Here is a 21,416-nt window from a genome sequence, read left to right on the forward strand (position 1 = left end):
AATTCGTGTTGGTGGATCATATTCATGTCGTATCACAAATCAAATATTAGACCCGAAAAGTCAATCTCAAATCAGACACAACTAATAATTGGATTAAAAACATGAGTCCAAATATGAAACAATTATATTGTCCTATGTATAATTAATTGATATGATTATTAAATAAGTACATTTATATCAAATACTAAGGTCCGTTAATTACTTAATTATAGCGAATTTGATCCAAACATGATTATATTAGATTATACGCCATCTAAACCCGAAAAAATACATTGGATTTGGGTCATGTCAATGAATCATATCAGATTTTATTGCGGCAGCCACAAATTTTCTATCAAAAGAAGCCGTAGATGGTCAGCAGGGGTAATACAAAAGAAACCAAACTCTTTCATCCAATAACTTTTTCCTAATCAGGTTTTGGAGATTATGACTGACAAAACCTCTCATTATCTTTGAAAATTATGTAACTTGTTAGAGCAGGCTCTTTGAGTGCAGATTTGTTGATAACCCAGGCGGTCATTTTCAGTATTGATTATATTAGTAGCTGAAATGGGTGTCTGTGAAATCACTCAAAATTCAATTCAATTCCACCGAAAAAGTAGGCTCTACGTTTGAATCTATATGTTTGTTAGGTGGGTCTGGCGCATTAAGTCTTGCCCCAGAGCCATAAAACCCGGAGGTTGCACCCACACCCACCAACCCCATCAGCCCAGGCCCCAGACCCACCCCAGCATGGGCACACACATCTGAGAGAGACATGGAGAATTGGCTAGATGTTATTGACCATGAAATGACCAAGTCCTGACCAAATAATACAATAACCCTGAATTTGATCTTAGCTGGATCAGGTAGGTAAACTAATCTTGGTACCAAATCTGTGGAATAAAAACTACATAAACGTCTAAAGTAATCCAAACCCATGTGCTAATTCATAAGACGAATTTGAAGCAAAAGTGAAAAAGGAAAAAAAATTAATCACAACGACTAATGACTGATAAGGCAAGAATCTCACTGTTGGGCAGAGGAGGAACCCATTTCAGCTGCTGCCGGAGGAGTTGGGGTTGAAGATGAGACTTCTGATTTAGTTTCAGAGGATGGGCGGTTTCCAGTATTGACCTGCTGGATGCTCTCCATCATTTTCACTACTTCTGCCATTTTTGGTCTTTGTTCTGGCATTTTCACCACACAATTCATCCCTATCTGTAACATCTCCACCATCTCTTCCTCTATATTTGGATACCTTAAAAGCTCTACATCGAACACTTCTGCGGTCCACTCCTCTCTTACCACAGAATTAACCCATCTCACCAAGTGGATCACCTCATCACCACCGGTGTTATGAATGGGGGATTTTCCAGTTAGAAGCTCAAGGAGCAAGACCCCAAAGCTGTAGACATCCGATGCTTGAGACGCTTTTCGGGTGTCTGTCACCTCTGGGGCTCGGTACCCTGCAGCCCTCGTCATAGGCATTGGTGTTGGGGTCATCAGTGTTCCCAAGCCAAGGTCAGAAACACAACCATATCGCCGGGAGTTGAGGAAAATGTTGGAGGCTTTTATGTTTCCATGGACAAGTTTCCCTCCATTCTCTGTGTGGATATGAGCTATGCCTCTTGCTGCACCAAGAGCAATTCTGAGTCGAGTTTCCCAGTCTAACGAAACCCGACCATCCCCTCGTCTTCCTGCAAAAAACCGATGCACCAAAATGTAGTCACATCTTTGTGATCAATCAACCTCTTTGGATACTGGTAACAGTACATTGATCAGGGTTTCGAGGACTCAAAATTTCGAAATCCACCATGATAGGGCTTTCTTAGCCTAGATTAGTTTTTTCTTTGAAAGACTAATTCCCCATTTCCCAATTACCCCTCAGCTTGCAATCATTAAGTATAAACTCCATCCTAGTTGAGCCAATCTTTCCATGGTTTTTAGGACAAATCTTCCACCAAAATCCAATGCTTTGTTTGGCTCTAGACTAATCCAAATCAAAAAAGGAAAAAGGCTGGATGCTATATAGAAACAACAATGAAAACTCGGGGAAAATGAAAAGTAGGATCAAAGACAACTTAGCACCAAATATCAATCCATTGGGAACCTGAAAAAGTAATGACAGAAGCTAAAATTGAGGAAAGGTTTAACATACCATGCAATATCGAAGATACACTTCCTTGACCGTAGAAATCATATACCATAAGCTTCTCATCCTTGGAATAGTAATAAGCCCTTAGTGGAGCCACATTCTCATGCCTTATCTGCCCAACAATCTGCATCTGCTGCTCAAAATCCCGTCTCACCAGGCTCACTTCCTTCAATCTTTTGACCACCAGAGTGGTGGCATCCTCCAGAGCTGCCTTATATGTTGTCCCAAATGTTCCCTTACCCAAAACTTCAGCAGAGGCCCTTAACAAATCCTCCAAATCAAATGCAAAACTACAACCCTCAAAGAACACAAGCCTGTTACTACCATCATGGCTCCCAGAAACAGTTTTCTTCACAGACCCTTCTCCCTTCTGGGACTTCACTATGAACCCAGTTTCCCGGTCTCTTTTCGAGTAGCAAACAATCATCAGAAGGGCAAATAACACAAACCCCACAACAGAACCGCCAAGTATGATTCCCAACAAGGCGGGTTCACTGAGTTTCTTAGATTTCCTCAATGGTGGATTATTAGGTGGAAAAACTGGGGGAATGGCATTTTCTGTGGAAATGTTGTTCCCAGAGAATGCCCAGTTGGGGAATCTTCGGAGGGATTGAGGCAAAGTGCCATTGAGCAAATTGTTGGATAGATTTATGTGTTGCAAACTAGAAGTATTGAGATCAGGAATTTCTCCTGAAAGTGAGTTGTTAGCGAGATCTAAAGCTGCAAGATGAGTCAGTTTTGAAATGGAAGAAGGGATACTACCATTGAAGCCATTGTTTGAGAGATTAATAATGGTAAGATTCTTCCAGACTGAGAAATCAATTGGCAAAGGACCCGAAAACTTGTTATACTGAAGATACAGGGCCGTTAAGTTTTCGAGTTTGGAGAAATCAGAGGGGAAAGGGCTCGTAATCGCATTCGATCTAAGACTCAGAATCTGAACTGCAGACAGCTGACCAAGAGTGTTTGGAGGGATTTCACCACGGAATCCGATTCCGGGTAAGTGCAGAGCTATAACCCTTGAATGATCACCACTACAAGTCACTCCAGTCCAAGTATTGCAGACGGAGGAGTATTCATTCCAATTGAGAGTGCGGGAATGATTGATATTATTGAGAAAATCGAGCAAAGCTTGTTTATCTTCAACAGGTTCGGCAAAACCCTGGAAAGAAATTGTTCCCAGCAAGAAAATTATCGAGAAAATAGACTTGACTCCCATTTTCTCACCCGAAGTAAAAGATCCGATAGTCGGAGCAAAGATGAGCAGATTTTTCTGTTATAGAACGAACTGTTTGTGGAATTTTTTGCTCACATCTACAAGAATTTGGAAGAATAAGCACAATTAGAAACTCAAAAGACAAAAGAGATATACTTGACTTGTAAGGCTGGTACTTATTGCATATTGACTTATAAGGCTCAATTTTCTTCCGTTGTTTGATGACTCTTGCTCCTCTCACCCATTCGCAGCTCTGTTTGGTAAGCGAGAAAAAGTAGGAAACCGAAAGAAACTATAAAAAAAATATTTAATACAAACTTTAAAGAGGCAAGCCTAATGCCACTTTTCCTTTTTGGTGTTGAGAAAAGTACAGGTATTGGCTTCGTTGAGCTGGTTTTTCATTTCCAGAAATACACCAAAAAAAAAAGAGAGGAAATTTTCATTTCTTTTTCATTTCCTCCGTATTCCCACAAACCAAACAGATGAACTTCATATGATTCAAGAAATAAAACCCACTTACCCTCTTCTCAGTACCGGACACAGAGCAACCTCCACTGCCGTACAGATACGACTAGTGGAAGAACGACGTCGTATTGGGAACTGCAGAAGAAGACAGAAGCTGAGACATGGTTAGAGAATTTGATGAGAAACAGTTAAGAGAGAGGACTGTACTTGGTGGGAGATGATAATGATGATGACGATGATGATGAGAGTGGGGTGGTGGGTTTTACTTCAGAAAACAGGGTCTCATGCCGAGAACAGTAGACAAGAATAATGATTGAAAAGAGCGTTGAGAAGTGAAGCGTAGTAATAAAATATAGTTGGATTTTGGCGCAAGAATAGGGGTCGCATGTGGGAAGAGATAAAGAGAGAGAGAGGGAGAGAGGTCAAGGGTATGAGAGTGTGGGGTAGGGTGGCGTCCTACAAGAATCCTCTCTTTCCGCCGTTGTTGAGCTACAGAAAGCTGCCTCTCTGTTTTTGTGTGTTTTTCAATGGTGTCTGGAAGAAAAAAAACAGAACAGAAAAGGGAAAAACTACAAACTGGTCCGGAAAATGTGTTTTCCAAAAGTAAGGAAGTATATTGGGACTTGTTTGGAATGGGAAATGGAAATGATTTCTAAAAATTATTTTCCTAGTTAGCTAAGAACTAGGATTCCACTGCAGCGGAATCCAACGTTATTTTTAAGTTAGGCGTGGAAAATGGAGCACCCGCGGCTAAACCAACTTAATAATTTAAAATTTTAAAAAGTAACTTAATAATTTAATTTAAATCATTAAATAAATTAAGAATTTGTTGAACAATAATTTTAAAAAATGCTTTAAATATTTTCAATACTTAAAAAATTTATCATTCAAATATTAAAAATATTATAAATATTTTTTAGAATTACTATCAAACATAATCTCTAATGTTTCTAACACTTAAATGATACAAATTTTTAAGTATTAAAACTTAAAAAGGATAAAAATACTTTCTAAAATCATTACCAAATAGGCTCTAAGAGTACGTTTGATCCTAATTATAGAAAATGTTTTTAATATTTTTAATACTTGAAAATTTTTATCATTAAAATTATTTTCAAACGCACTCTAATAGTGTGTTTATGAAGTGTTTTTAGTCTTTCTAACACTTTAAATTTTTTATATTTAAAGTATTAAAGATACTATAAACACTTTTTATAATCACGGTCAAATACACTATAAAAATTTATTTAGTAATGATTCTAAGAAATATTTTTAATATTTATAATACTTGAAAAAAGTGTTAAAAATGTTAAAAACACTTTTTAAAATCACTTTTAAACGCACTCCAATCATATTTGATAAAATCACTTAATAAAATAACTTAAAGTCAAATATAATTTTAAATAATAAATAAAAATAATTAATTTATTTTTAAATTTATTTTACTTTTTTACTCTATTTACGCTGATACTTTCACGATATCATTTGTTATTTTACGATTTTTCTTTATTACTCAACCTTCTTTTTCCTAATTATAATTTATAAGTATAAATATATTAATTTAATGATTTAAAATAAGTTTTAAATTAATTCTATCAAACATATTTAAAATAAAAATTAAATAAGAGGTTTTAAATTAATAATTTAAATATAATTTAACTTAACTTATTAACTAAAAAATATAAGTTTCACCTAACACTCATTAATACACTGTTTATTTGTCTCATTCAACAATATAAATGGGAAATCAATAGGTATTAATTCAATAAATGGGAAAACTCAAAATGTTTTTTAACCTGTTTTTAATTTTTTTAAATATATTTTAAAATAAAATTTATATCTAGTGTTTTGTTTTAAATTATTTTACATATTTGTATAATTATTTTTTAAAGCAATAATTAAAAAACAAATAAAAACAACTAAAAGATATTATCCGAAAATACTTGTTTTCTGTTCTTAAGAATAGAAAAAACAAAAAACTATTTTTTATTGTCAAATATGTTTCTTGTTCTGAAAAATAGAAATTTGTTTTAAAAAACAAATTATCAAACAAGCCCTAAATAATTATTTTTTGTTTTCTATTCTTAAAAAATGGAAACAAAATATTTTTTGAGAATAATTTTTAATTGTCTTAAGTTGTTTTTCCTCGTTTTTTTTATTATTATTTTTAAAATATAATTATATAAACACATAGAATGTTTAAAACTAAAGTACTATATATCAAAAGTATTTTTAAAACATATTTTAAAATATTAAAAACTTCTAACATTTTCAAATAGACTTTTGTTTTACAAAACATCAAGAAATTTTTTTAAAAAATTGTTCTCAAAAACCGTTTTTAAAACAATTACCAAATATAACCTAACTTTTTCTCAAACTTTCTAAAATTAAAATGGGTCTTAAAAGAAAATACAATCAACAAATCAAATGATTAGAATAGAGTGAAATAAATTATCGTATACGCCAAACAATATATTTGCATGATTGGTCAATCACCTATACTTTATTCTATATATCATGTTGCATGGATTTGAAGTAAACGAAGGAGTATGATGATAAATAAATAAAGAGTAAAGTATTGGCATGAGACCAAGTCCAATACAAGATACAACACCTCATGCAACATGGCTTTTTGAAATGGCAAAGTATGACCCTAGTGCATGTGCCCTTCAATCATATGGAAATGAGTATACATGTAACCCAAATGTTGAAATAAAGAAATTGTTTTAGGAGATTATAATATAATGGCTAGTGACTTAAGAGCTTAATTAATTTATAGTTTCATCATTCAAGGATGGTGCATGTGCCACTAACTCGAGCTGACGTAAACTCAATTCTACCTTCATAAAAAGTCATATAGATGGATTAGGGCATAATTTATGAATCAAAATTTAAATAAATCCCCTAAATTTGAAGGCATAACTGTAATGACCCATTTTTTCTTATATAGATATTATTCATTCGATGTCAAATAGGCTTTCATAATTTTAATATAAGTCGATATGATTAAAAGCGATTCATATACATGTTATGTAAAAACGAGAATAGACAACAAAAAAAATAAAAACATTCATATTTATATAAAAAAAACCCTACACGGGAAAACTACAGATAAATGAGAAAAAAAATCTCTATATTAAAAATTAATATAAAAGGGGAGAGAATCGAGTGGTTACTATGTAGACATAAACATCATTATCCTAAATTTTATATACCATTGCATGACCCTAAATCTTATTGACTTGATCTTTCCATTACCACCACAAACCATTCAAAAAATCTCATAAGTTTTTTTTATCATCCATGTCACATGGTGAGCTTTTTGAGTCACCAAGCTCTAACAATATACATCCTTACAATTTCAAATCGAATAATTGATGGGATAAGTTTTGTCCACCCCTTATTTGAGGTATGCTAAGAGATTAAGCTAGTAGAGTAATCAATGGAAAGACATGTCGTAGGAATAAGGAAACATGTGTTATAAAAAAACACCACATACTTCAATCAAACTAAATTAGTAAAATCTAGTATAGATTTGAGTTGTAAATAGAGAGCACAATGGGGCGGGTTCAAGACAAGGTTACCCCATCTCAATCCTATCTCGTTTATCCAAAATAATTTTTATCATCGTTTCGTTTAAAAAATTAAATAGGCAGGACAGGAATAATTATATTAAAATAAATATATTTTATAAATAATTAAATTATTATATTTTTTTTATAATTTATTTTATTTTAAAAAATAATTTTATATATAATCAGACAAGATAGACGTGTGGTGGGACAAAGCAATATCCGAATCCACCCACGCATACGGGGTTTTAAAAAAAAATTCAAAACCATTTCAAATCCATTTAGTTCAAATTGAAACTCGTTTCATTAAGGGTGACGGGACAGGACGGGATGGGACGGCGTATCCGAAGAAATCTTTCACATTTTCATCCCTAGTTGTAAACAGTGAATTTTTCCGATTGCTTTCGAAGTAACTCGTTGACATCGCCTTATTTTGTTGACCAGGATAAAACATCGCTCCCCAACCAATCAAAACGATGTCGTAAAAGTTATGGTAGCAGACTAGCGAGGTGATGTTACACGTGCACCTGATAACTCTTTGGTTTTTTACGAAAACAGCAAGCAATGTCGGTCCTGTTATCTAGTTTACACGTGGGCACGCCCCACTATCATCCGTCAACACCATTGATGTTACCCCCTGAATCCTACTCTCTTAAATTATATAGTCACATATTTAATTACCTTAAATAATTAATATCTTCATATAATGTTAAATTATTATTTTACTAAGTCGTATTTTTTTTTTAACTTTTTATAATTTTATTTATAAAAATAAAAAATACTAGCTTCTATATAAAATAAACTTACCTTAAAAAATAATAATTTAAAAACCTTTAAAAAATTAAAATTTCAATAAATATTTACTACTTAAATTTTAAAAATCTAAAAATAATTTTTAAGTACAGAATATAATTTTTATTTAAAAAAAAACATATTCAATTGAATTTTTTTTTTCAATGAATATATTAAAAGGTTTTTATTATCAAATTTCACTCTTACACCTTAAAATTTTTACATTTTTCCCGCTAATTCTGCCAAACTCGTCCCTGGATGGTAGACAGGGACAGTCGGGAAAATCTCGTCAATCCATTCTTGCCCGGAACTAATTAGATGACGAGGCATTTGATTGCATTAATGTTCTTATGTTTTTTCTTATATATATATTTTTTAAATGAGCAAAAGGCACAGATGCATTCAAAAGACCTCTAAAAGAGTTCTGATGTGACGTTTTGCAAATAGGGGACAACCACGTAGTTGCGACCCGCCATGTGGTATGCTCAGATGCTGATGTGGTTGGTCTAAATACAGCGAATGCGTCGAGGGATTGGTGACAATCTGAATTCGGCATGAAATTATATGCCAGCATGGCATTTATGTCCATCCTTCCGCGGTGAGATCCTGGCGTAGATCATGGAGATTGGACTCCGAGACATTTTGCATTTGGGTTCATCCATATGTCCATTGCTGTAATAGAATCATTTCATTTTTTAGGGGTTAGACTTATAGTATAGCCAAAATGACAAACAATGTTTAGGGGGCTTTTGGTCGTCCCATGCAAATTGAATGATTCCATTATATCATGGATGCAAATTTGGAACCTAGCTTGTGTCAACTTTGAAAGTTTCCATTTTATCTTATGTACTATTATTTGCAAATAAGGAACCTCCCATTTTGACTTGAAAACTCATCTTCAAAATTCAAAGTCAAAAACTCTTTATTTAACTTTTTGGATAAGTTTTCGGGTTTAAAAGTGGCATTTACTCGCACAGCAGGAACCTTGACTTTAATATAAGTGAGTGTTTGATAAATCAACTTAATAACTTTAAGTGATTTAATAACTTTATTTAATTAATAAATAAATTAAATATGTTTAATAAAGTAATTTAATGATATGAATTCAAATAATAAATAATAATAATAAGTAAAAATAATTAACTTATTTTTAAATTCACTTTTTTATTTTATATTTTTATTCTCATTTACCTTATTTTACCTTTGTGATTTTCTTTAAATATAATTTAACTTAAAATCAACTTTAATCATTATGTAATAAGTATTAAGTTTGACCAAATACTCTTAAGTATAATTTTACCGAGGAATGTGCTAAATATAATTTAAATTAATTAAAAATTTATAAAATTTTATATTACTTAATCTTTATATAAAAGTGGAAAAATCTTGGAAAAGTATATAAAATTAATTTATTGATATTAAATCATTTTTTATCTTTGTTTTATTTTTTTAATATTTCTCTATTCTATTTTTTGTCCCCATAGGCAAGTTTTTGTTTAATTAAATCAATTTTTGAAAGTGTAAAGACTTTAAAGTGGAAATCAAGGGTTTAATTAGCTACATTTTCAAAAAGAATTATTAAAAATAATTCTTTTTATTAAAAACATTTTTTTATATTTTTCAAAATAAAATTTGTTTGATAACTTAGAATATATTTATTATGATTTTTAAAATATTTTTTAAAATAATTTTTATATGTAATACTTTATTTTTAAATATTATTTAATTTATATAACTATTTTTAAAAATAACCTTAAAAAACAAATAAAAACACTTTAAAAAAACTAAAATATGTTTTTAAAAAACACTATTTTCACATAATAATATTTAAAAATATATTTGGAAACAATTAATAACAAAAAAGTGTTTTTATATTTTTTTATTCTAAAAACAAAAAACCCTTGTTAAAAACAATTTCCATGACCATCACCCAAGCCCTAAATAAAATGCAATGAAATTATTCAAAATTTAAAGGGAGGCAACCCTGCATGTTTTGGGGAGCAATAGTGGGTGGTATGTATAATGATATTATTAGTCAAAAGTTTTAAATAGATTAATTCCTGAATTTTGTAATCATCTAAGAAAGGGATATTATACTTTGCCTTTTGCTTAAAGGTCAAATCCCAATAACACAACCTTACAATAAGATATTGGGCATATATACTTGTATTTTGTCAATGAATTTAGTGGTATATTAAAGTATTTGTAGAATAAAAAAAATCAAAACAAGAATCAAGCTTATAATTTTTTAAGGGAAAAAATGGAGAAGAAAAGAAGAAGAAGAAGAAAATTTGAACAAATTTTCATTGTTTTGTTGTTCAAGAATAAATTGAAGGGAAAAATATCAAATTATTTAGCAACATGATTTCTCAAAATTTTTTCTCATATTCTCTTTTTAAGGAAAATACATAGGAAAATCTTTCAATCTTTTTTTTCTCATCTCTATGTTGCTATTGGTTACGTTTTGTTATCGAAAAATAGTTAAAAAAAGAAGAAGTTAAAAAGTGATTTTCTCATATTTAATTTCATCATATAAAATAAAAACAAATAAAGTATAATTAAAATTAGTTAAAATTATATATATATATATATATATATATATATATATATTTAAATTATTTAATTTTTAGCAAGGTTTGAAAAATCGGATTTGTTCCTCAAAATATCGGTGAAAAATTGGTCATTGACAGTGGCCCAAATGAAATCGGCCACCAATAATTGGTTGGGTATATATTTATCATTTTTTTAAATTATTTATTTTTAATTTATCTTTTATTTTAAATTTATATTATCATTTATTTTTAACTAATTTTCATATTTATCTCATTAATCTTATTTTAAAATATTAAAAATATAATTTTACTCAAAATTGCTATAATATAAAAAATTTAATAATGTCCTAATATTTTATAAATTAAAATTAATTTGATAAGATAAATTATTAATAATTTTAATCATTTAAGTAAATTAATGTTAGTAGAAAAAATTGTCACCACATATTTGTAATCAAATTTTAGAAATTAAATCTTAAATAAAATATTTTATATAAATCAATTTAATTTTTTATTTAAAAGGTAATAAAACATGTTTTAATAAAAATATTTTTAAAATTTTAAAATAAATTAATATAAATATATTAAAGGAATTTAAACTATTTTTTTTTATAAAAATTTGATAAATATTATCTTTAATCATACTTATGCAAATTATACTTACAAAATAACTTTAATATATGTATTTTTACTTATTTTATCATTTTTTTGAAAGTTTTCTAATCATTTTCATGAATTTTAAACCATTTATGTTCCATAAAATATCCATCGATATTTTTCCGATATTTTCAATATATCCGTAAAATCTAAAAACCTATTTGTATTTACCAATATTTTAAATCTTGATCTTTACATGTAAAAAGAAAAATAAATGAAATCACTTTAAAATAATATATAAAAATAATTTAATGATTTTCATTTTTTTTTTCATTTACTTTCTACCATTGATCACTAGCTCTAACGATCAAAGGGCTCTCTGTTTGATCCTAGGTTAGAAAGCTTGACAATTTGTTCACCCCGTTAGTAAAAGTCGTTTTCCTTTTGCTAAAAACTCTTCTTCCTTCGAGAAGGCAAGTCAGTAGGTCATAACAATTATTTGCTTGTTAAATAACCTCCCGATGACCCAGCTTTGAGAGTCTTTGTATATTTTGACATTTCTTTTCATTCATAAACTAACGAAATGACATATATCAACAAAACTTTTAATAACTCTTCTTTAAGAGCTCCCCTATTTTTTACCAAAAAATATTTATTATCAAATATTAATTTAAAATTTATTTTAAAAACCTTATCATATATATATATATTGAAAAGAAAATATCAAAATATTATAAAATAGATCTAATTCTATTAAAATTACTCACTTGTGGTAAAGCCGTAAAGGTTTATGCTTATCTAGCGTAGGTTCACGCACTACTCCCACCTATCTCAATAAATAAATAAATAAATAAATAACCTGCCCCAGAAAAGGCGACGGCACATAGGGACAGGCAGCGCCAACCACTACATCACTGACCCAAATAAATGTTACCGAAGCAAAATTAAATTACATGGCATTCATCATATGCCCCACCGAATCCCACTCTCCACTCCTCTCACAATACATCATCAATATATATTTTTTCCCTCCTATCTTTGTAATTTAAATTTTTATCATATGATCATGACCATACCATTCCTATTTATTTATTTATTTGTAGTTAGGGGACATGCATGGCCTACTAACGTTTAGTATTATTTGCTTGACAATATAGTTCGTGATGAAATCTCATAAAAAAATCAATTATTTTTTTAGAAAATATTTTTATTAAAAAGAGAAAAAAAATGGCGAAGATTTATCATTTTGATTATATATGTATAAAATTTAAAGGATAAAGTTATTTTTATATAAATAAAAGGTAAAAATATTTATATGAAAAAGAGGTGGAAATAAAAAAAATGGAGGGTTAGATTTATAAATTGGGAGTTATTTATCTCCTTTAATCAAATAACCATTTATCCTTCACAAAGATATTAAGTGGGTATTTGGTAAATCAACTTAATAACTTAATTTAAGTCATTAAGTAAATTAAGTAAAACCTAATGATATATATAACTTAAAGTAAAAAATAATTTTAAGTAAAAGATAAAAATAATTAACTTATTCTTAACTCCATATCTTTATTATACATTTTTTATCTTATTTATCATAATTACTTCTACCATTTATTTTACTTATCTACAACTTTCATTGTTACTTAACTTTTTTTGTCATAATTATATTTTACGATAATAAATATGCCAATTTGATGATTTAAAATAAATTTTAAGTTAATTTTATCATACAATCTCAACACTTAAAGTTATAATTAAGTAATAAGTTTTAAATAAATGTATAATTTAACTTAAAGCTAACTTAAATTATTAGACAATAAGTACTAAGTTTTATCAAACACTTTGTATTTGTGTATAATGTAAAAGTTTAAATGTATTCTTATTATTTTTAATTATTACATAAAACACTTTATAATAAATAATTGAAAATACCTACAATTTGTTTTAAAAAATAATTTATTTTTTTAGAATAAATTATAAAAATAAATTTAGATCAAAAGTTTGTCAAACATCCTCTCGGATTTATAGTTTTTTATTTTTCCTTTAATAAATTTTATATAAAATATAAGAAATATTTTCAAAGAAAAAATTTGTTTTAAAAATTATTATTAAAAACCATCCTTTTAAAACAAATATCTTAAAAAAGAGAAATCAATTATAATATCACATATCTATAATTTGGTCATATTACTTTGTGAGACTTCAATAGTGCATTCACGACACGGTTAACCTCTTATTTACAAAACAATCCCCCTCTAGCGACACTCATAGAGTTTGAATATTCGAACCCATAATCTCTCGACTTTAATACCATTTGTAGGATCTTAAGTGTTATTAACTCCCCTAAAAATAATTGTTGTCAGGAAATACGTAAACCCTAATTTTATAGTGTATTTATCTCATCATTCATGAAATTTGAATATAAAGGGAATTGATGGATGTGGTCAATATTTGTTCTGTCAATATACTTTATACCTAATTTGTATTTTATTATTTTTATACACCGACACAAGTTTTATTATATACTTTTAGTTCATATTTTTAATAATTGAGATTCCAAGTTGGACACTTACCATACTTTAAAAATTTTCTAAATTATAACTTTTTACTTTAAAATTAAATTATTAAATAATAACTTGATGATACATGTGAGTACACAGACCCTCCAACTAATTTCTTCTTATTCTACTAAACTTAAATTTATTGGTCGGACAATAGAATCCCGCCACCCAAACAGTCTCCTGATTGGAAAGAGTCGAATTCTAATCCAATTCCCTAGTAGCACACGCGTGTTTTGACACTTGACAGGGACCTTAAAAATTAAAATGAAGAAAGTCAAAAGAAAATACAATGATTAAATTCTTAAACCAATGGATTTTTCCCAAGACCCTGTAATACTTAGGTTAACTAATCAAGTTAGGCATCTATCATTTTGAATGAATTGGAACATCAAGACGAGTCAAGTCAACTAGCCACCTCTCAAATAGAAATAAGTACAATATTTTGGTGCAAATATAATTAAAATGGGTTATTTGATTAAAAGGGTCATTAGAAACCCCATTTTGAAAATATAACCCTTTATTTTTTTGACATCATTTTGACGAAAATACCCTCATCATTTTCTTGTAAAATTGACATTTTTTTTAAAACATATTACAAATACTTGAAATAATTAAAGGTATTTATATCCAAAAAATGGGTTACTCTTAAAAAAAATCGAAAGGGATAAATTTATAAATATGGAAATTATTTCATTCATTTTAACCAATTAATTTAATTAAATTTAAGATGACAAGACATATAATAGAACCTTCATGGTTAAGGATGACAAACACGAGTCTGAGAATAAATAATTTACTTGCAAAAACATAATTTACATAATAAATATTCTATCGAAATTATTTTCAAACTAGTGCATACGATCTTAAGGTATCTATATTATAAAACCGTATTTGCTAACTACAGTTTTAAATTTAAAATAGTCAAAACCTAACTACAATTGTAAACTTAAACTTAAAATCGTAGTTACCAACTACAACTTTATATTTAAAGAAAAATTCAAACTACGGTTTTGACATTTTATTTAGATTAAAAACTTTGCAAATAATTAGGGCTTTTGATGAGCAAGGAGGATAAGGAAAAATTAGTTTGTATTGATGATGAGAATTTGTTTTGAAAACTGATTGGTTCGGGTATAGTTAGGGTTGAAAATGGGGGTAATATTTGCCAAGATGAAAATAAATTATAAATGAGTTGGTAGTGATTTTGAGAATTTGTTTTTAATTTTTATTGGGTTTGGAGTAAGTTCCTATCCATTGAAAAGTTCTTAAGCTTCTTTTGAACCAAAAGGGGGTAAGAGAATGAAATTCTAAATTACTTCTCCAAATACATAACATGGCCCAGATCCATTTGAGGCCTGACACAACCCATCGATGTCAAAGCCCAAAGTTGATAGGGCTTGGGCCAAAGAATTTAATATTTTCAAATGAGATGAGATTGTATCTCAAGATATCAGAGTGGCGCAGCGGAAGCGTGGTGGGCCCATAACCCACAGGTCCCAGGATCGAAACCTGGCTCTGATAAGAAGTTTTTATTTTCTTTTTCCGAAAGACACGACGTCGTTTCATATATCTTTTTATAACAGCTGAAACGACGTCGCCTGACTCCCAGGTTTAATTTGTTTAAAGTAACATAAAACGACGTCGTCTGACTATCAGGTTTAAAATAACATCGCTTCATCTGATTGGCTAGCTTTTGTCAATATGCCGCGATATATCATGAATCGACCTAAGAAGATAAAAGAGAAGAAAAAACAAAAAAACAAATATAATAAAGAAAATACAAAAAACGAGAACGGAAGATGAAAGAAGAGAAAGTAAAGAAAAGAAGACCCCCTCGAAGCCCTAACTCCAAAATCTCGCGATAAATCGAAAATTCCCAAACCTGCAACTTCCGTTTATCTCTCTCCTTCCCTGTGTGAGTATATTGAAGTTCTCGCTATTTTCTCTTCATTTTGATTCTTTGAACCTCCCAATGCTTTTTGCCTTTTTTATTTAATTTATTTTTTGTTTTGGATTTTGAAGCTGTTTGGTTACTGAGAAAGTGGAGTAAAAAGGAGAGGAAATTTTAAATATTGGGATGGGATTTGGTTTTTAACACCCATTCACTTTGAATCAATGGAATATTAAGGGTTCCAAGTTCTGTTATTTGCTTTCCTTTTTCTCAGCAACCAAACAGAGTATGGCTAGTGGTTTTCCTGTGCACACTGTGGTGTTCCACAGCGGATTGACGAAAAGCCAAGTGCTTAATGCTCCATTTGGTTGCTGAGAAAGTGTGGGAAGGGGAAAGAAAGCTTAACTAAGTGAAGTGGTTGTGTTTGTGTTGGTTGAAGGGAGTTTTCTGCTTGATCCTGGTCTTAAATTATGAGAAGTTCCTGATGGTGAATCTGGGAAATTTTCAGGCTGTTTTTTCTTTTTCCAGGATCTGAACTTATCCGAACTATAGAATTTATGATTTCTTTACGATTTTCCATGAGATTTTTCTATAAAATTACGAAAAAACTCATGCTAAAAGAAAACTCTAGAATTTATAATGCATAAATAACCTGTTCTGCCAATGAAATGTTGGGTTCATTGTTGTTTCAGTTAATGGCGTGCTCTTAAAAAAATCCGGGCAGTAGAAAGTGTTTGTGGTAGTTTTATCAGCTTGCTTTGCTCTAGTTTGTTGCTTAGTTGTGAGCATTCCAATGGGACTTTCAATTCTTTTCTTCCAGTTGTTTTTTTTTGTTTCAAAATGGTCCATGAAGAAGAATAGACTTGCAAGAGGAAATTCAATACTTTGGGGGAAAGAGAACTCTTATTCCTTTGAATTTTTGAAACTGTAATTCAATGGTAGCCTACTCCAAACCTGTGATCTTAGTTATATTGCCTTCTTTGAAGCTAATATAATAGAGGCAAAATGTTTTGTTGCCTTGAATTTGCTTTGAAGGTCCTAGTGCAGAAAGGATACACATTACAGGGAAGATTTCCAAAGTCGAGAGGAATGTTAAATGGGTAGTTGGGCAATTTAAGTCTATATTGTGATCTAGAAGTATCAAAGAAGGGACAGGACTCTTGTAGTTTTGCATATATGAGACAGCTCAATCACTCTATAATCATTTTCCAAAGAAAGGAAGAATTGCTGGTAAGATGACCATAGAGGGCAGTTCATCTTGAAGAAATCCTAAGGTTCCTAACATATTTGATTTGGAAACCCAGGCTTGAAATAGAAAATGTCACTCTCTTCTCTCTACTAGCAAATTTAGGAATCAGACCATATGTAGAGTAGGATGAACTTATAAATTGGACTTATGGGTCCTTAAAGAAGCTGGGTTTGCTCAAAAGTTAATGATAAGTATTCTCAATTTCTTTACTTGTGCTCTTCCATAGCAGCTTCTGAAATTCTTTTATAGGTACTTTTGATCTTTTAATAATTGCCTTCTTGTAATTTCTTCTTTGCTGCTTGTGTAGGTCTGCATACAGGTTAACAGGGCATTTCCTTCATCAGCAGTAAGTCCAAGCTTAATATTCTGTAATCATTTATTGGTAAAAGTTTGATATGTTTTAAACTACAATCTCATGTAACATTTTCCTTTTGAATTTGAGAAATCGTCTACATGCTTTTTAATCAGTACTATTGGATATAAATACTGGCTTCAGTTGGTTGGTCTAACTTTTCATCATCACACCTTGTCTGTTTCCCTTACCTTACATGGTTAAATATTTAGGACTTAAGTTATGTTTGAGTGCTGTGGTTCTCCGTTCATGACTTTCAAATTAAGCGTTGTATGACCCATTAGAGTTCCAATTGAATGCTAAAACTTCTTCAAGCCTATCAGCTCAGCAAGGCCTTAATCCTAATTATCTGGGGCTGGCCAAGAAACACCTGTTCCGCTATTCTGTTCATTCTCAGGCCAATCATCTCGTTCTGCTGGAAACTACATAATCTTCTTTTTTCACAACTATTGTAAGAGAATTTGGTGTTTATCTGCTGATTATTTGAGTTAAAGGGGAAGAAAATCTCACATGATTGAGTTGACCCTTTTCTTAGATGAACTCAAAATTGGAATATTCCTACTTCATAAGTTGGACATATGGTATCCGAAATAAGTTAGTCATTTGAACTCTCTGGCACAAATGTGTTGTTGTCAAATAAGAGAGAAAATGGAGTACAGAAGTTACTGACATATAGATAACTGATTATAAGTTTGTTTTCTGGCAGTGGTACGAGAAAAGGATGTTTGTTGGGAATATGCAGAGAAGTTAGATGGAAACAAGGTGAGATGCAAATTTTGCCTTAGAGTTTTAAATGGTGGCATTAGTAGATTGAAGCATCATTTATCCCGGCTTCCCAGTAAAGGTGTAAATCCATGTAGCAAAGTTAGGGATGATGTTACTGATAGAGTGAGGGCCATAATATCATCAAAAGAAGATGGGAAAGAAACTTCTAGTGCTAAGAAGCAAAGAGTAGCAGAAGCTAAATCTCCTGGAAATTACTCTGCAATTAAAGCTCTCATGTCTGTAGAGACACCATCACCAATTGCAAAAATTTTCCCACCAATCACTCACATGGGTCCTTCCTCATCAAATGATGGAGAAAATGCGGAGAGGAGTATTGCTCTGTTCTTTTTTGAAAATAAGCTAGACTTTAGTGTTGCTCGTTCTTCATCCTATCAGCTAATGATAGAAGCAGTATCAAAGTGCGGTCATGGATTTAGAGGCCCATCTGCAGAAATCCTGAAGACTACATGGTTGGAAAGGATTAAGTCTGAAGTGAGCCTACAGTCAAAAGACATTGAGAAGGAGTGGGCTACCACAGGCTGTACCATCATTGCAGACACATGGACAGACAATAAATCAAGAGCTTTGATTAACTTCTTGGTTTCATCACCCTCCAGAACCTTTTTCCATAAATCAGTGGACGCATCCTCATATTTCAAAAACACAAAATATCTTGCTGATTTATTTGATTCTGTTATTCAAGATTTAGGCCCTGATAATGTTGTGCAAATAATCATGGATAGCACTCTCAATTATACTGGTGTAGCTAGCCATATCGTGCAGAACTATGGAACTGTGTTTGTGTCTCCCTGTGCTTCTCAGTGCTTGAATCTGATTTTAGAGGATTTTTGTAAGATAGATTGGGTGAACAGATGTATACTGCAAGCACAGACTATATCAAAGTTTATATATAATAATGCATCAATGCTTGATCTAATGAAGAAATCCACTGGGGGACAAGATCTCATTAGGACTGGTATAACAAAGTCTGTTTCCAACTTCCTCTCATTGCAGTCTATGTTGAAGCAGAGGCCAAGATTGAAGCATATGTTTGGTAGCTCAGAATATTCTACAAACTCTTACTCAAATAAACCACAAAACATATCTTGTATTGCCATTCTTGAAGACAATGATTTCTGGAGGGCAGTGGAAGAGTGTGTGGCGATTTCTGAGCCCTTTCTGAAAGGGTTAAGGGAAGTTTCTGGAGGGAAACCTGCTGTGGGATCTATATATGAGCTAATGACCAAGGCCAAGGAATCAATTAGGACATACTATATTATGGATGAAAGTAAGTGCAAGGCATTTTTAGATATAGTAGATGGAAGGTGGCGGAACCAGCTCCATTCACCTCTACATGCAGCAGCAGCATTTTTGAACCCTAGCATCCAATATAATCCAGAAATCAAATTTATTGGAGCTATAAAAGAAGACTTTTTCAAAGTTCTGGAGAAGCTTCTTCCAACATCTGATATGAGACGTGACATCACAAATCAAATTCTTTTGTTTACAAGGGCGACTGGGATGTTTGGTTGTAACCTAGCAAGGGAAGCACGTGACACAGTCCCACCTGGTACGTATACAAATTTTTGTATCATCCAATATCTGGGTATGTTGGAGTGAGAATTCTACTATATGCTGCATCTTCATGCATAATCAGTGGACAAAGCAATTGTGGGGGGGCATAATTTGTCCTCTGCATTCAGAACAAACACCAATGTATTGCTGGTCATAGTGCACCATATTATGGTACAATGGGGTTCTTCCTTTAGTGGTTGGGATATTCTATTTGGCACATGTTTACCATAATACAACTTCTAACTCGTTTATGACAAACTCAAATCCTTATATGTCTTTTGGATACACTTCTTGTTTTCTATTTTTAAAAACAAAAAATGATAATAACTCCTACATAACGTAAGAACTCTGAGACTTACTTTAGAAGACTATACCTTTCAAAAATCCATACTTTTTTATTTGAGAGTTACCATACTTTATATATAAGTTGCTACATTTTATTTTTAAAAACAAAAAAACAATTATATCCAAATGAGCACTTAGATTTTCATGAACATTTGTCCCTGCATGCACACAACCCTGTCATTACTGCATCGTGCTTCTAACCCGCTGCCATCTTTCATGAAAAATATCTTTCTTTTTCAGTGAAATGATAGCTACAACCTTTAGACTATGAATGGCTCACCATGGTTATGGATTGTTATTGGCAATCATTGATGAGAAATTGACATGGAGAATTCTTTCCATGGTCTGTTTGCTTTTCATCTGTCATGGCTCCTGCCTAATATATGAAACAATAATTTGTTCAAGCATATGTGCATTGACTCATACCGATTATATGACATAACTGTGAGCAAGTGTATATGCAAACATAAACTTCATTTATTTTTCGGTTTTTTCAATCATACTGCAAATATGTTGTAGGGCTTTGGTGGGAACAATTTGGCGATTCTGCACCAGTGTTGCAACGAGTTGCCATTAGAATACTCAGTCAAGTTTGCAGCACTTCTACTTTTGAGAGGCACTGGAACACATTCCAGCAGATCCACTCTGAGAAGCGAAATAAGATTGATAAAGAAACATTAAATGATCTTGTGTATATAAATTATAATCTCAAGTTGGCAAGACAAATGAAAATGAAGTCTTCAGAAGCTGATCCTCTCCAATTTGATGACATTGATATGACTTCAGAGTGGGTAGAGGAAACTGAAAACCCAAGCCCTACTCAGTGGCTTGATCGGTTTGGTTCTGCTTTGGATGGGAGTGACTTGAATACAAGACAGTTTAATGCAGCTATATTTGGTTCGAGTGACACCATATTTGGTCTGTGATTGTGCAAACTTCCCTCAGTCCCTCATGTATTTTATTCGAAATGTGCTTCCAAATCTTGTTTTCCCGGATTCCCTCGTAGCAGGTGCTGTTCCTTAGACGGTTTCATGCTCTTTATTTTTGGTAGAGTAATGAAAAATGTAATAGTAGATAATGTCTTGCATTCTGTAGATGACAGTGTATACCTTGCATGGAAAGCTTATCATTCAGTTCTACAATATGTTGTGGTCCTGAACTTTAATCTTTTGAAAGCAAAATATAAGGTTCTGTTTGGAAAGTGTTTTTGAAAACAGTTCTGAAAAATAGTTTGTAAGAACAATCTTTGAAAACCGTTTTTTTTTTCTTTTATATTTTGTAGAACGAAAGTTTGTTTGGAAATTTGAAACGTTCTTATGTTTTTAAAAATAACTTTTATCTATAATATTT

The 21,416-nt window shown here is 31.2% G+C and overlaps 2 protein-coding genes and 1 non-coding gene across 8 annotated transcripts; 2 read left to right on the forward strand and 1 right to left on the reverse strand.

Moving 5' to 3' along the window:
• Positions 1–758: 758 nt before the first annotated feature.
• Positions 759–4,443, reverse strand: LOC100243368 (probable inactive receptor kinase At4g23740). Of its 6 annotated transcripts, none has more exons than XM_019226208.2 (4): positions 4,026–4,443; positions 3,874–3,953; positions 2,141–3,451; positions 759–1,679 (listed from the first exon to the last, which is right to left on the reverse strand). In XM_019226208.2, exons 3-4 carry the CDS (start codon positions 3,354–3,356, stop codon positions 1,009–1,011), a joined length of 1,887 nt encoding a protein of 628 aa, XP_019081753.1. In that variant the 5' UTR covers positions 3,357–3,451; positions 3,874–3,953; positions 4,026–4,443; the 3' UTR covers positions 759–1,008. The 6 variants fall into 6 exon arrangements, with proteins under 6 accessions (XP_019081753.1, XP_010662598.1, XP_010662597.1 ...); XM_010664296.3 differs by having other exon boundaries at positions 2,141–3,606; XM_010664295.3 differs by adding an exon at positions 3,530–3,606 and having other exon boundaries at positions 3,874–4,443.
• Positions 4,444–15,338: 10,895 nt separating this feature from the next.
• On the forward strand, positions 15,339–15,410 carry TRNAM-CAU (transfer RNA methionine (anticodon CAU)). Its single transcript has one exon. It is a non-coding gene; the product is annotated as a tRNA-Met (tRNA).
• A 248-nt stretch (positions 15,411–15,658) lies between these two features.
• Positions 15,659–21,208, forward strand: LOC100265581 (uncharacterized). The gene is made up of 4 exons (XM_010664292.3): positions 15,659–15,804; positions 17,337–17,375; positions 18,088–19,716; positions 20,586–21,208. Coding segments are annotated over exons 2-4 (2,037 nt in total). The 5' UTR covers positions 15,659–15,804; positions 17,337–17,374; the 3' UTR covers positions 20,993–21,208.
• Positions 21,209–21,416: the final 208 nt, after the last annotated feature.

Source organism: Vitis vinifera, chromosome 16 (assembly GCF_030704535.1).
Source record: "Vitis vinifera cultivar Pinot Noir 40024 chromosome 16, ASM3070453v1".
In the NCBI taxonomy this organism is placed as follows: Eukaryota; Viridiplantae; Streptophyta; class Magnoliopsida; order Vitales; family Vitaceae; genus Vitis; species Vitis vinifera.